General features: G+C 39.6%; 1 protein-coding gene across 1 annotated transcript; it reads left to right on the top strand.

Moving 5' to 3' along the window:
- Positions 1-285: 285 nt before the first annotated feature.
- LOC107295624 (phosphoinositide 3-kinase adapter protein 1) lies at positions 286-14,299 on the top strand. The gene is made up of 8 exons (XM_015824938.1): positions 286-360; positions 1,475-1,657; positions 2,738-2,812; positions 5,845-6,047; positions 8,749-8,821; positions 11,605-11,760; positions 13,948-14,018; positions 14,294-14,299. The coding sequence occupies exons 1-8, from the start codon at positions 288-290 to the stop codon at positions 14,297-14,299; spliced, it is 840 nt and encodes a 279-aa protein (XP_015680424.1). The 5' UTR covers positions 286-287.
- Positions 14,300-15,724: the final 1,425 nt, after the last annotated feature.

Genomic DNA, 15,724 nt, shown 5'->3' with positions numbered 1-15,724 from the left:
ACCTTTGTGTGACATTTTGATGACCAAGCTTTTATGGAAGCACGAGGAGTAAATATTGTTAATCCAACAGTATGAAATTTATGGCCAATACCTGGACATGGATTGATTTTCAAGATGGTACTAAGCTTTTAAAGGTGTTCTTTCTCTGTTTTTAATACAACACCTTTTAAAAAAATAATTCTTCCTCATCTAAGAAAATTAAAAATAGGAAGCTAACACATATATTTAATATGTATGTTGGTAAAGTCAACTAAATACATGTGTGATCATTTTTTCCAGATGTAGAAATGCTTCAGTCAGATGCTAATAATCCTCTTTCACGGACTACCAAGGACTATATGATGCGCAGATTCTTAGAAGGTGAGCGACATAGCAAACACTTAACCAAAAGGCAAGATTACAACCAGAAGCAATTGCTGTGCATGTTATTCTTTGGCAGCTATCTACCAGCACCCTTGCAATCTTTGCCTCTTCAGTCCAGGATTTCACTGTTTTAACTATTTATTTTAAGATTTATTACCTACAATATAAACAGGTTCAAGGTGAATCATACAGTGATCACAGTGTCCCATAGCTGCTCTTGGTACAGAGCGAAAGGCATCTTTTATTGTTGAGTAGCAGTGGTCCAAAATATTCTTACTTCTTGTGAGACAATTGATATGCTGAATGTATCTTGGCATCTCTTGCCTTAGGTCAGCACTGTTAAAATCTCCTAACACAGACATGTCAAACACAAGGCCCGGGGGCCGGATGCGGGCCACGAAGTGGTTTCATGTAGCCCACGAAGCCATCCTGGAAACAGTGAGGGAACGGCCCCCGCTGCCTTGGCCCTGGCCCAGGCCAGCCGGGAGCCAATGTACAATTTTGTGGTGGCCATCTTGGCACTTGCCCCGGTGGACCATGCCTTGGCGCTTGCCCCGGTCCCACCCCCTTCTGCCAGAGACCCTCAGATCTGTCCCACTCCTGCCCAGGAGGCCCCCACAGGCACCCTTGACGCGAATGATGTAGAAATGGCCATGGCCACCCAGTAGGCCACACCCACTCCATCCACGGCCACCCAGTAGGCTGCACCCATTCTGGCCACACCCACCTGGCCCTCAGTGAAATTGAGTTTGACACCCCTGTCCTAACACAATGAGCACAGAGTCTGAATATCTCTGTTCAGCCCACAAGATTTGATCAGTTAAGGTTTGCATTGCCTTGTTTAAGCAGGCTTAGGGTGGGTATGTAGACCCAATTAGGATGAACGAAGAAAATTCTCAGAGGGGGGGCATAATAGGGTATGCAGTTAATGTCTCACATCACAAAATTTCTTTAGTGTAGCGACATTTTTATACCAACGGTTATTAACATAAAAGCAGATACGGCCTCCCTTCTTTTTTTTCTGGATGTTTCTGCCATTCTTATCTGCTCTTTTGAATCTGAAATTCTGGGATTTGTTTGTTTTCGTTTTTAATATGATTTCCTTTTGAAGGTGTGAGTTTGGAGATACCAGAACCTAAAGAAAGTATCTACCATCAAAGTGAGGACAAAGATGTCTATCATACTGTGGAACAAGACAGCTTTCCTCAGGAAATGGTCAACAGGCCACCAGTTCCTATTCCAAGACCTGATCTCTCCTCCATACAGGAAGACAAAGAGCCATACATTTGTAAAGGTGAGTAGTGAACAAAAATCTGATAACATTTTTTGCTAGACGGTGTAGAGTAGGAGGGGGGGAAAATGTCCATTTTTACAGATGTCAAATACTTATTTCGTTTCAGATTTTTTTTTTGCCTCTTGTTTTTTATTATAATATTTTATTAGTTGTCTATATCAGGGCTTTTCAACCAGGGGTACGGGTACTACCTGTGGTACATTGGCACCTGGCAGGTGGTACGTGACCATCCTAGAAAAGTGGTAGCGGGGGAGGGGAATGAGCTGAACCGGTGGCAGCACCGCACAAGCCTGAGCGAGAGACGGCTGGAGCTGCAGGGCTGTCAGGGCTCAGCGGAAGCGCCAGGATCAGCGCTTCTTTGGGGCTGTCAGGGCTCAGTGGAAGCGCCAGGATCAGCGCCAGGCTCCAACTGGAGCTCGGCGCTGATCCTGGTGCTTCTGCTGAGCCCTGAAGAAGCACCAATCAGCTGGAAAGCAGCACTGATCCTGGTGCTTCTGCTGAGCCCAGAAGACGCGCCGATCAGCTGGAATGTTGTTGCAGCATCTCCAGGGTCTTGTGATTTACATTCAGATGCTTGGCAACTGATTCAGATTTATGACGGTCACAGTGTCCCAGGGTCATGTGAAGTGACCAAAACCTGCTGCAATCAACCTGCAGACAGGGGGAATAAAAACCAAACACCCCCCACCCCACCCCCGCTGCCAATCCTCAACAGAAATGCTCAGAACAATGGAAACCTCAGACAGGAGGAAGAGCGCCACCGACTGGGCAGGCAGGTGTCTTGCTTGGCTGTGCCTTGGGGGGCACTTTTTTCAGTGCCATTGTAACTTCGAACAGTCACTAAGCGAACTGTTGTAAGTCAAGGACTACCTGGTCTAGACCGCTCCTTTTTAAAATGTGTTTCAATTTTGGGTATTCCTCTGAGTTTTGTTCCTGTTTGTATTTATATTTCTTTTGATGTTATGTTTGATAACTTGATTTATATTTCAATACTATTTATAACATTTTTAATATGTGCTACTTACACAACTTTATATTATGAATTTTTAAAAATGTTTTAAATAAATTGTACATGTTCAGTTTTTGCAGGAAAAGATCAAGAGAAATCTGGGAATCTTTATATTTCTGCAACAAATATTGGCAAAGGTGACAAAGGTGAGTCGCGATTACAGAATTTTTGCAGTTTTTTGACAAGTTATTGTAAGTTTTATTAAGGGTTAATGCTGTTCATTATAGATTAGCATAACTGAGCCATGTTAGTTAAATCAAGTAATGGCAATGTGATCTAAGAGCTGTTATCTTAGAGCAGTGTTTCTCAACCTTGACAATTTTAAGGCATGTGGACTTCAACTCCCAGAATTCCACAGCCAGCAATGCTGGCTGTGGAATTCTGGGAGTTGAAGTCCACATGCCTTAAAATTGTCAAGGTTGAGAAACACTGTCTTAGAGGAACATAAGTAGCCATGCAAAATATTGATGTGATTCCTCTTCTATCTAAGTGGTGAACTGTCTTAGTAACACGTCTCTTCCCTGTTTTTACACAATCTCAGAAAAAACACACTCCCACCCCTAAATCCAACATGACGGGTCTCCAGGCATTTCTAGAAATACTGCTAAATTTATTACACTATCAAATGTTAAATTATGTAGTAATTTTGGGAACTTCAGAAGTTTTATAAATTCAGCTATGCAAATTTCTTGAGATTTGCAATTGGTTTTATTGCTTTCTGATGCAAGGGTTATTTTGATCTTCAATGTAATTTAAATAAATAGAGGAGTCCGGAAAAAGTTCATGGCAGACTAAAAAAAGTCTCTGGAGAAGCTGTTGAATGAAAAATCTTCATCAGGGTCCAGTCCAAGCTAGGAATAAACAAAATAGAGACTGCTTTATAATAGTGGCCAAAATTGTGGAAACCTTTTGGGAAAAGTTTATTTTTGAGGTTTGATGGCTAATAACACTACTTTTTTTTGGGAGTAGTACCATAAAATTATATATCAATGGAAAGATAATTTAATCAAGAATGTAATGCAACAAAGTTTGTTCAATGATCTGTACTGTATTCTATGAAAAGTGATAGCCAAATAACCAGAAAAAGGAAGCACAACTTGCTTAGGTTGATATCAGGTAGCTTTCCTTCATCTGATGGTAGCCAATGAGCACGAGTGTTTAGAGAGCCAATGAAGTGTCATCTTGTTTTGGCAATGAGCCAATCAGATCACAGTAGGAGTCAGTGATTGATGTCATGTATTGAAGCTGAGAGAAGGACATGTGTCAGTGTGTTATGTGATCGCTATCAAGTTGGTTGGGTTTTTTTCCCCCTTTCATTTAGTGAGCTTGTAAAACATAATAGAATTAAAGTCATGGTGCAAAGAGTTGACTGGTCGCCCAGAAAGCGATGTAAAATAGTATTATTAAGTGAACAAGGCTACAGTTATAAAGAAATGAGAAGAAAAACGGGTGGAAACTTAACCAAAGGTGGCATTTCTACTGTACACTTTTCCCAAAAGGTTTCCACAATTTTGGCCACTACTGTAGAAAGAAGGTTGGAGTTTATTGAAAAACAGAACCACAAGACATGAGGCTCTGGAGCAGCTGACCACATGTTGCTGGGAGTGGTGGGTTTTGATACCTTCTGGGGCCTTTGAGGTTGTTTCCTGTTCCTGTTTGAGACTTTGTATTTCCTGTGTCATGTACTTTGATGTGCGTCTGAGTGTTTTTGGACCCTCCTAAAACCTGGAAGGAACCTGAAAATAGTAAACACATATTAAGGCCGTTCCTCTACCTCCGCCTCCTACTTACAGGGCCCCTGGTTTCTGGGGATACTTGGCATGAAATATTAAACGTTCTGTTCTGATGTTGTGGGGTTTAACCCATCTCGCTTCTGCTATTGGATAACCTCTCCATTGTACTAAGTACTGTAGTTTCCCTTAATGGATCCTAGAGTCTAAGATTCGCTTGATCTCGTAATGCCTTTTGCCCTCCACTATTATTGGACCAGGAGCTTCCTTTTCAATTGGTCTTAATCTAAATCCCGTAACCAGCTTTGGGAACTGCAGTGAAATATTGAGTGCACTTTACCCAATATTCTGGGTAATTTCAGTTCTACTGTAACCAGATTAATGATTTTCACAATTGGGAAAGGCCCTATGTATTTGGGACCTAGATTCTTGCAGGGAATCCTCAACTTTTAAGTATTTCGTAGACAGATACATTTTATCTCCTATATGAAACGTTCATTGGGGAGGGAATCCATCCATTCAGTTAGTGCAGGGCTTTTCAACCAGTGGTACGGGTACCACCTGTGGTACATTGGCACCTGGCAGGTGGTACGCGACCATCCTAGAAAAGTGGTAGCGGGGGAGGGGAATGAGCTGAACTGGTGGCAGCACCGCACAAGCCTGAGTGAGAGACGGCTGGAGCTGCAGGGCTGTCAGGGCTCAGTGGAAGCGCCAGGATCAGCACCAGGCTCCAGCTGGAGCTTGGCACTGATCCTGGCGCTTCTGCTGAGCCCAGAAGAAGCGGCAATCAGCTGGAATGTTGCAGCATCTCCAGGGTCTTGTGATTTACATTCAGATGCTTTGCAACTGATCCATATTTATGACGGTCACAGTGTCCCAGGGTCATGTGAAGTGACCAAAACCTGCTGCAACCACCCAGCAGACGGGGGGAATAAAAACCAAACATCCCCCCACCCCAACTCCACTGCCAATCCTCAACAGAAATGCTCACAACAATGAAAACCTCGGACAGGAGGAAGAGCGCCGCCGGGCGGGCAGGCAGGTGTCTTGCTCGGCTGTGGCTTAGGGGGCACTTTTTTCAGTGCCGTTGTAACTTCGAACAGTCATTAAGCGAACTGTTGTAAGTCGAGGACTACCTATACTTTATCACCTTTTTTGGGGGGGGGGTCATCAAGTTTTTGACACCTTGCTAGGCGACTGGTGGTACTCGGATGTTGCCATATCCTAAAAGTGGTACAATGGGTGAAAAGGTTGAAAAGCCCTGATTTAGTGTGACTGATGAGGGGTTTTCCTTGGGCATTCTGGTGCAACACTCTCTCCTACTCTTCAATCAGCACACTCATGTCCTGGAAAACAACATTCCTTTGATTTAAACTTCACAATTGAACTATGTAATATGCCCTATGAGAAAATAACATGAAGATTCCCCCCCCCCTTTTTAATTTTAGAACAAATAAATACAGTTTCAAACCAGTCTCAACAGAGCATATATGACCCATTTGCTGGTATGAAGACTCCAGGTCAGAGGCAGCTGATTACTCTACAAGAGCAGGTGAAGCTGGGGATGCTTACTGTGGATGAAGCTGTCCTGTGTTTCAAAGAGTGGCAGTTAAATCAAAAGAAGAGAGCAGAATCATTTCGCTATCAACAGGTATGTATTTCAAAGAGATGAACATTATAAAGTCTCACCACTAAACCTAGCTTGCCTTACATCTCACATTACTTTAAATCTGTCTGTTTTTGTCATTGCAGGAAAGGTCAATTGCCACAATTTCCGCTCCCTGTCTTTCTGTAAATAGCATAGTTGAGTTTTTAAATAGAACTCTTCAAATTTTAATAGGCTAAAATGGTGAAAAATTTCCTACAATAGACAGAACGTCTGATTTATGTAAAAAAAATCTCTTAAGGTAGCTTGGGACAACTAGAATACTATTGTCCTAGTGGAATATTTCCCCTCAGTTTCTTCATTTATGAACAGTAGGATAAGAAGAAGTTTTTTGAGAATTAAACTTATTCTCTTTGTGTAGTTGCCCACTCCATAACAATCTCCAGTTAGGAAAGAAATCTCTTTTTAATCAAGTTTTTATCCGACCTTGACATTCTTTTTACAAGAGACTTGGGCTTTAGAAGAACCCAATATAGATAGTTCCTGTATTAGCTAGTCAAGTGACAAAGGAGGGACACCTAAGTAGCTTTCCAGACAGTGAATATTCCCCACCACATTGCATGTATTGGGCAGCAACCCGCACTTGCATATTAAAAGTATTTCAATATTTTTATTATATCTTTCATTAAGGCTGAGTGGTTAAGACCCAAGCACTATGCAATGAGTGAGCTCCCTTCCTCACCCCAGCTTCTGCCAATCTAGCAGTTCAAAAGCATCAAGTAGATAAATAGGTACTACTTCGGTGGAAAAGTAACAGTGTTCCATGGTGCCATGCTGGCCACATGACTAAGGAAATGTCTTTGGACAGCACTGGTTCAATGGCCTTGAAACGGAGCTGAGCACCACCTCCTATAGCTATGCTGGCGAACCTATGGCACGCGTTGCCACAGGTGGCACGCAGAGCCCTCTCTGTGGGCATGCGCGCTGTTGCCCCACTCCTGGGCCTTCAGCTGGGTTTTAGAAAACCTTTTTACTTTAGGCCTCCGCCACCGTGTGCAAAAAACCCCAAAAGGTTCAATTAATCAGTCAATTCCAACTTCTCGCGGGGAAAAAAAAGATCTCGCAAAGTTGGAATTGATTGATTGAACTTTTTAGTCCCACCCAGTCTGCCGTTACCACGGCAGCCACGCCCACCCAATGGGCCACGCCCACCCGGCACCCGACAATACATAAGTGGGTTTTGGGTTGCAGTTTGGGCACTCAGTCTCTAAAAGGTTTGCCATCACTGTCCTATAGTCAGCAACAACTAGTGGAGTAAAATCTGCAAGGATTCCTTATCTTTATTATCAGCCTCTTTGTAAATATTGACAGGGTAGACCTCTAAGGAAATAACAATTATTTGGAAAAGTGATTTGTGTGCAGTCCTTCAGCTTCTACAACAGTGGTTCTCAACCTGTGGGTCGGGACCCCATTTGGGGGTCGATCGACCATTTCATGGGGGTCGCCAAGCAAGGCTGTCCGCCATTTTTTTTGTCCGCCGTTTTTTCCCCCTTTTCCGGCGGGTGCCTTACCTCCCTTGGGCTGGGCCAGCTGGTGGTCGGCCTGCTCCGTCTCTGCCACTTGCAGCTACGCCTCGGCCGGCGCAGGGGGCGGAACCACGCATGCGCGGCACTCCCAGGCAGGGAAAGTCCTCGACTTACAACCGGTTGGGTAGTCCTCGACCTGCGACCGGTTTAGTCCTCGACTTACGACCGGTTTAGTCCTCGACTTACGACCGGTTTAGTCCTCGACTTACGACCGGTTGGGGTCGCGGCATTAAAAAGGTTGAGAACCACTGTTCTACAATATTGTGTGGGGATTTCAATGTTTGAATGGAACCAGAAGGAGCTCTTCCTATCGTAGTCTCCTTACCTAGACAAAAGAGGATTTTGTTCCCTTTGTCTTTTTGAGATTTGCCAGCTTGCACAATTTTTCTAACAAGACTGGCTAACCGTTTTGACTTACTTGATTTTAAAAAGGGGGCTGTAGCAGGAGACACTGTGTACTAGTTGGGGTTTCTATTTGAAAGTAACTGATTGGCTGATATCTTCTAATCAAGGTGCTAGTGTAAATTCTATGAAAAAGGAGACATGCCCAGATAGTAATAATTTCCCTTTTCAGTTAAGGACTGATTTCCCTTTCAAACTAGCACGACCTTTCATTTGTAGAAACAGAAACATTATATGTTACATGGGATTAAAACTAGAATATTTCCTTGTTTAAAATCTTAAATGAAGAAGAATCATGCAATGGTGAGAACTATCAGGACAAGCCCCCAATTATTTGAAAGTCACACATCACACATCCTTTTTATTCAGAATCTCCAGAAACATAATACACAGGATGGTTTGACCAGGAGTATGTGGCTGCCAGAAGTTCTAGTTTGCTTTAATAAACTATATCAACAATGCCCTGCATAAATATCAATATGTAGATTACTAGTTTTGAAAATGAAGAAAAAAGAGGCCTCAGTAAAACAATGGTAACAGCATGGCTGGCTCAGGAATTCTGGGAGTTGAAGTCCACGAGTCATAAAAGAGCCAAGGTTGCCTACCCCTGCACTAGACCAAACGGGCTCTCCTGGATTTTTCAGTTTGAAAGTCTCTCTACTTTGAGTTGATTCAATTAATTCTTGCCAGATTTGCATGCCATTATGAATAATGAGGCATTTGTTCAGATTCCTAAAGTTTTAATTTTGCATTTCCAGGAAAATCTAAAACGGTTACGTGACAGCATCACTCGAAGGCAGCTTGAAAAGCAAAAGGCTGGGAAGCATGCAGGTAAAATCCTTAGCTAATTAACAACAGCAATTAGCCATCCTGTTGGTGCAAAACCAAGAAGTTATCATTAGGAAACTCTTATGTTGGTCTTGGCAGATTCATCTTTGTAAAGTACTTTATTGGGGACAGGTGGGAAGATTCACTAAATCTGAGCAAGGTGGAAGCATTGAGGACACAATGAATAAAATATTTATATTTTCATAGAATAATTAACTCCATTTGTTTTAATAGATATATCTAGCTATTTTATGAAATTTGTAATCATGTTAAATCAGACTATGCTATGTGAGTTTTTTTTAATATATCACAGTGAATACTTGATTTAACAACCCTCTTTTTAGGAGACATTGTGTCTTAAAAAAACCCACATTTATGTCTTGATGTCTTCCTGAAATAATATACAATAGGGCACCCAAAGTAGTCTAGGTGAAGCAATGCCTTTACTTACATTTACATTAATGTTTATGAATGGATTATGTAATTATATCAGTTTTATCATTTTACATTATTTGTATCATTTGTATGTTAACTTTATTAAACAAGTGATATTAATTGCTAACAAATTCATTTCTAACTTTCCTGTCCCCTTTTTAAGTTGCTTAATTATATGCTCCCTGGAGCCTATACCCCATCTATTCTTCTTAAGTATCCTGCTTATTCAATCACTCCATCATGTACAATGATAATGGTTCTGATAAGGATTCAAGAGGTCACTAGAAAAATGTTAACAACCAGTTCAGAAAAGGGGTATAAGAAAGAACTTGAAAAAAGTGTCTGCCCTAATGATCAAGGTGATTTCAGATTTACATTAACCCATTTATTGAAATTCCTTTAATCTACCTCTTCCCTTTTCAATGAAACTTGTTCAAGATTCAAGGAAAATCTTGTTATGGGAAAGTTGGCCTGCCAATGCTAGGCTATCAATACCTCTCAAGATGTGTACCTCTTTCAGCCAGCCAAATTCAGTATATTGAGCTTTCTCTGATCACTATTTTGTTTCTTCTTCCTACTGAATATAACTGGAAGATTCTTGTAGCCTCTCTTACTCCAATTGCTCAGTCCCTCTTACACATTTTATAGAGAATTTGATGTCAGCAACATTCATGGTTGTTTCCCATTGTTTTGTCACCAATTAAATACTCATGAGAATTAAGACTGGTGCTTCACTCACATATGCATATTTTAAAATATGAAAAACATTTTGTAATAGAGTCCTGGAGTATATTAATAATCCCATTGGATCCCCCTGCTTCAGTCTGCCTCTATTATTCTACTCAAAAACAAGCATTAAGATTTTGAGGAAGAGTGGGTAGAAAGCCTTCATTAACTTTGTATGGACAATGCTTTTACAAATTAATCTTTCACTGATCTCATGAACCATTTTAAAGAATACGTTGCAAATAACATTGTGACAAAATACAGAAATAGCTATAATAGGATATATTATAGAAAAATTCAGCAAGATGTGCCAAATGCTTAAAACACATTGAAATTATCTATTCTTTTTCAGCAACTGAAACTATTCATAATTTATAATAGTATTTTTTATTTTTATATATACTGTATATGGGACTTCTTGGAGCTCCTCATATGTTTCTATTATTAGCTACAGAAAGTCTGTGGCAATGAGCGACATAAAAGCAATGTAAATAAATAAACATGAAGAATATTAATAGATGAAGCACTTCTAACAGGAAAGATATGGAAGTGATACAGATGCATAAGAGCATCCGAACATGATCCAATCAGTATTATCATTGGCCAAACACACCACCTTGATCTATCCATCATTATAAACAGAAGAAACAACAGCTTCTTTAAATTGTAATATTTAAAGGATATGCCTAATATGAGTGATGCAATTATAGTGTTGCACCATCACCAAAAACAAAAACAGTAACATACATTTATTACACTAAATCAATAAAAGTTATGGAATAGCTTGTTACCTATGCTGTTCAAGAGTACATTATATATGTGGGTATGTGCATAATTCTGTATTTATTTATTTTTGTCATATTTATGTAGTGCAGTGGTTCTCAACCTGTGGGTCGGGACCCCATTTGGGGTCGATTGACCATTTCATGGGGGTCGCCAAGCAAGCCTGTCCGCCATTTTTTTTGTCCGCCATTTTTTCCCCTTTTCCAGCAGGTGCCTTACCTCCCTTGGGCTGGGCCAGCTGGTGGTCGGCCTGCTCCGTCTCTGCCGCTTGCCAGCTACGCCTCGGCCGGCGCAGGGGGCGGAACCACGCATGCGCGGCGCTCCCGGGCAGGGAAAGTCTTTGATTTACGACCAGTTGGGTAGTCCTCGACTTACGACCGGTTTAGTCCTCGACTTATGACCGGTTTAGTCCTCGACTTACGACCGGTTGGGGTCGCAGCATTAAAAAGGTTGAGAACCACTGATGCAGTGTATATCGGAGGTGGTGACCCTTTGAGAGCTGTATGCAACAAAATTTCATTTTAACGTATGCCGATTAGTGTACATTCAAAGTGACAATAAAGTTATTATTCTATTCTATTCCTGGTTCAGTGGGAAAAAGAAAAGGATCAAAACATGTCCTAATAAAGATTAAAACATCCCATCCATGGTTTTCCAAAATGGTAAAGGGGCACACTCTGTCTGAAAAGCCAAGTTAGATGATTTCACCTATTAGAATTGTAATTGTCCATGCCAGGATATGTGCCAGAAGAGAAACAGCTTCTATCTTTCCAACTTTAACTCAGGAGGGACTTGAAAGTTTTGGCCTGGTTAATTGGTTAATCATTATTCTTTCTTCTTAGATTTGGAAATCACCGTACCAACTGGACATTCTCAGAGTATGCCAAGGAAACCAGAGTGTAGGATTTATGAATATAGTCCGAGGAAAAATCTTTTCCCAATAAGTAAAGAGATAAAACGAGGGGACTGGAAAACAGAAAGCACATCAAGTACTGCAAGTAAGCAACAGAGGTAGCCAGGAAGCTATCTAGCAGGGAATGAAAAAGTGTACTTCGGATTTCAATAGTTTGAATTGCTGGAATTAAGGAATTCCTAACCTATAAATTGATTCTTCACATTAAATGTATTGTCATATCTCTTTTCTTCCTGTCTGGCTCTCTTGATCACCCACCAGCTCTAGCTGTCTATTTAGTCCATTATTTATATCTATGCATTATGTTTGTACGTACATTTATTTGATTATTACTTTTAATACGTTATTGCTATCAATTATATAGAATCAGTTACTGCAATTAAAAATCTTTTTAGTTCTTTAGCCTTTTAAGTCATAATCATTCTTTTTATAGTCTCCTACATTTAGGCAAGAAAAACCAAATGTACAGGTATAGTATAGGGGGTACCTTGCTCAATAGTAGTAACTGTGAGAGGGATCTCGGAGTCCTAGTGGACAATCATTTAAATATGAGCCAGCCGTGCGCTGCAGCTGCCAAAAAAGCCAACTCAGTGCTAGGCTGCATTAACAGAGGGACAGAATCAAGATCACGTGAAGTGTTAATACCACTTTGCAATGCCTTGGTAAGGCCAGACTTGGAATACTGCATCCAGTTTTGGTCACCACGATGTAAAAAACATGTTGAGACTCTAGAAAGAGTGCAGAGAAGAGCAACAAAGATGATTAGGGGACTGGAGGCTAAAGCATAAGGAACGGTAGCTGGAATTGGGTATGTCTAGTTTAATGAAGAGAAGGACGAGGGGGGACATGATAGCAATGTTCCAATATCTCAGGGGCTGCCACAAAGAAGAGGGAGTCAAGCTATTCCCCAAAGCGCCTGAAGGCAGGACAAGAAGCAACGGGTGGAAACTAACCAAAGAGAGATGCAACCTAGAACTAAGGAGAAACTTCCTGACAGTTAGAACAATTAACCAGTGGAACAACCTGCCTCCAGAAGCGGTGAATGCTCCAACACTGGAAGTTTTAAAGAAGAAACTGGACAGCCATTTGTCCGAAATGGTATAGGGTTTCCTGCCTGAGCAGGGGGTTGGACTAGATCACCTCCAAAGTCCCTTCCATGAAATAATAATAATAATAATAATAATAATAATAATAATAATAATAATAATAATAATAATAATAATAATAATAATAATAATAATAATAATAATAAATTATATTTTGCAGTTATACTTCCTATAGACACAATATTAAACATTTTCATTATGTTCCTCCTTGTGTTTAGAATCTTAAACATGTTATCAGTTTCATGATATCATAATTTTTACTAACAATTAAAATTGTAGTCAATATAGCAAAAGGGTTAGACTAATATTTTAGTGTGACAGTCGCAATTCTATTTTTCACAGCTGTGTTTTTCTGTTCATTTATTGAAATAAAAAGACTTGGCTTGACTGCAATTCTCTACAAATTATGATCATGCTCTCATTTTCTTGAAGAAAAAAAAATCATTTATAATTTTAAGAGTTGTGAAAAGAAGCATAAAAGTATATAATGAGAATCTCTGAATTCCTGCCACTATCATTCCCATTGAACATGATAAATAAACTATGGGAAATGATTAATATGTGCACATACCTATGAGTAATATAAACTGACTTTTTTGGTGACATTGCACAGAATTATATAAATGTTTAAATCAGAGATATGCCTTTTGTTTTGGAGTAATTTTCTTTTTTCCTCATAATAAAATGTACATTTTTTAAATATTCACATAGTAATGCAAAAGCAAAGTTTTGATTTTTTTTTATCCTGACAGAAACATAGCAACATCATATTAAGAGAAAAATAGAATTTTTTTTCCATTGTACTATTATTTTATCACATTTGTGATTACTATATTTTATGGAGATTTTGAGAGTTGTTGGAGTAATGTATAATACAATGTATAATGTATAATATATTGTATAAAGAATAATATATAAATTATGTAATTTAAAAATAATTTATTTGAATTTACTGTTTTTTTAATTTGCTGCTTGTTGGAAGGCAAGCAAGAATGGTGTTTATAGTTCAAGAATGATTAACGCTTTTTAGGAAAATATTTGACTAATTTAAAATATTTGATAAACCAAAATAAATTCTCACTTTTCAGTCAGAGTTGGCAAAAATGGGTGGAAATTTAAATTAGTGGAGCCTATTTGTAAAATACTTATTTTTCTCATCTAACCAGGCAGTTCAAGTAACCGATCAAGTACCCGAAGTCTATTGAGTGTCAGCAGTGGAATGGAGGGTGACAATGAGGTAAACTTTCTTTATGTAAATTTTCTTTCTTTCTTTCTTTCTTTCTTTCTTTCTTTCTTTCTTTCTTTCTTTCTTTCTTTCTTTCTTTCTTTCTTTCTTTCTTTCTTTCCTTCTTTCTTTCTTTCTTTCTTTCTTTTTTTCTCTCTCTCTCTCTCACACACATACACACATACTTTTCTGAATGAATTTCCTACTAAGGCTACAAACAGTATTCTATATTTATTTTGTAGAATGCATAAACAGTAGATTTTGTCCCAACTTAAAATTCAATGCAGAGATAACTTGAAAATAGCTGTGAAAAGAATATGGCTATTTATTTATTTTAAAGGTATTTCAACATAAGATATAAAGACAAATTTATGCATGTCATAATGCATCAGTTCTTTTTAACACAACCGTAGAATCCCTATAATCAACACACCAGACAATTTTAACAGAGAAGGTTTAGATGAAATACAAAGGACTGTTTTTGTTAATATGATCTATTATTACAGAATTCTGACAGTTGGAGTTATTTACTGAAGTGATTGTAGATCTTTTGTTAAGTAAGCTAATAGTAGTAATAGAGATTTTCTAATCAAATTTACAGTGAAGTACCATAACTTCAACTCATTCCCCTCCCCTGCTACCCCTTTCTAGGATGGTCGCGTACCACCGGCCAGGTGCCAAAGTACCACAGGTGGCATGCGTACCACTGGTTGAAAAGTCGTGGTCTAGACCATCTCTGAGAATCGACACAAGTGAATGGAAGAAAAAAACTGTTTGTAATTAGTTATTTTGCAGCCAAATAGGAAAACTTTCTTTTAAAAAAAATATTTTATTTTAAGGCATTTCACTGAGTGCTAATCTCTCCAGTACCTGAGTCCCCAATATAATGCCTGGGGAAAGAACAATAATATGTCTAGCAAGTAGTAATAGTAGTAGTAGTAGTAGTAGTAGTAGTAGTAGTAGTAGTAGTAGTAATAATAATAATAATAATAATAATAATAATAATAATAATAATAATAATAATAATAAAGTTGGAAGGGACCTTGGAGGTCATCTAGTCCAACCCCCTGCTCAGGCAGGAAGCCCTATACCATTTCGGACAAATGGCTGTCCAGTTTCTTCTTAAAAACTTCCAGTGTTGGAACATTCACCGCTTCTGGAGGCAGGTTGTTCCACTGGTTAATTGTTCTAACTGTCAAGAAGTTTCTCCTTAGTTCTAGGTTGCTTCTCTCCTTGATTAGTTTCCATCCGTTGCTTCTTGTCCTGCCTTCAGGCGCTTTGGAGAATAGCTTGACTCCCTCTTCTTTGTGGCAGCCCCTGAGATACTGCAACACTGCTATCCTGTCCCCCCTCATCCTTCTCTTCGTTAAACTAGACATACCCAATTCCAGCAGCCATTCCTTATATGTTTTAGCCTCCAGTCCCCTAATCATCTTTGTTGCTCTTTTCTGTTCTCTGTTCTAATTTATAAATAAAAAGTGAATGAGATAATGTCTTTAAAAATACAAACTTTAGCTAACCTTGACGTGATGGCCCGTTGCCTGGAGGCCGTACGGGTCTGGATGGGAAGGAACAGACTTAGACTCAACCCTTCCAAGACCGAGTGGCTGTGGTTGCCGGCGCCCCGGCATAGTCAGCTGGTTCCATCGCTGTCTATAGGGGGCGAATCCTTGGCCCCCTCAGAGAGGGTGCGCAATCTGGGAGTCCTCCTGGATCCA

The sequence above is a fragment of the Protobothrops mucrosquamatus genome, unplaced genomic scaffold (genome assembly GCF_001527695.2).
Source record: "Protobothrops mucrosquamatus isolate PMUCROS unplaced genomic scaffold, P.Mucros_1.0 scaffold2421, whole genome shotgun sequence".
In the NCBI taxonomy this organism is placed as follows: domain Eukaryota; kingdom Metazoa; phylum Chordata; class Lepidosauria; order Squamata; family Viperidae; genus Protobothrops; species Protobothrops mucrosquamatus.
Note: the sequence above shows the minus strand (reverse complement) of the source record. Positions and strands in the feature narration are given on the sequence as shown.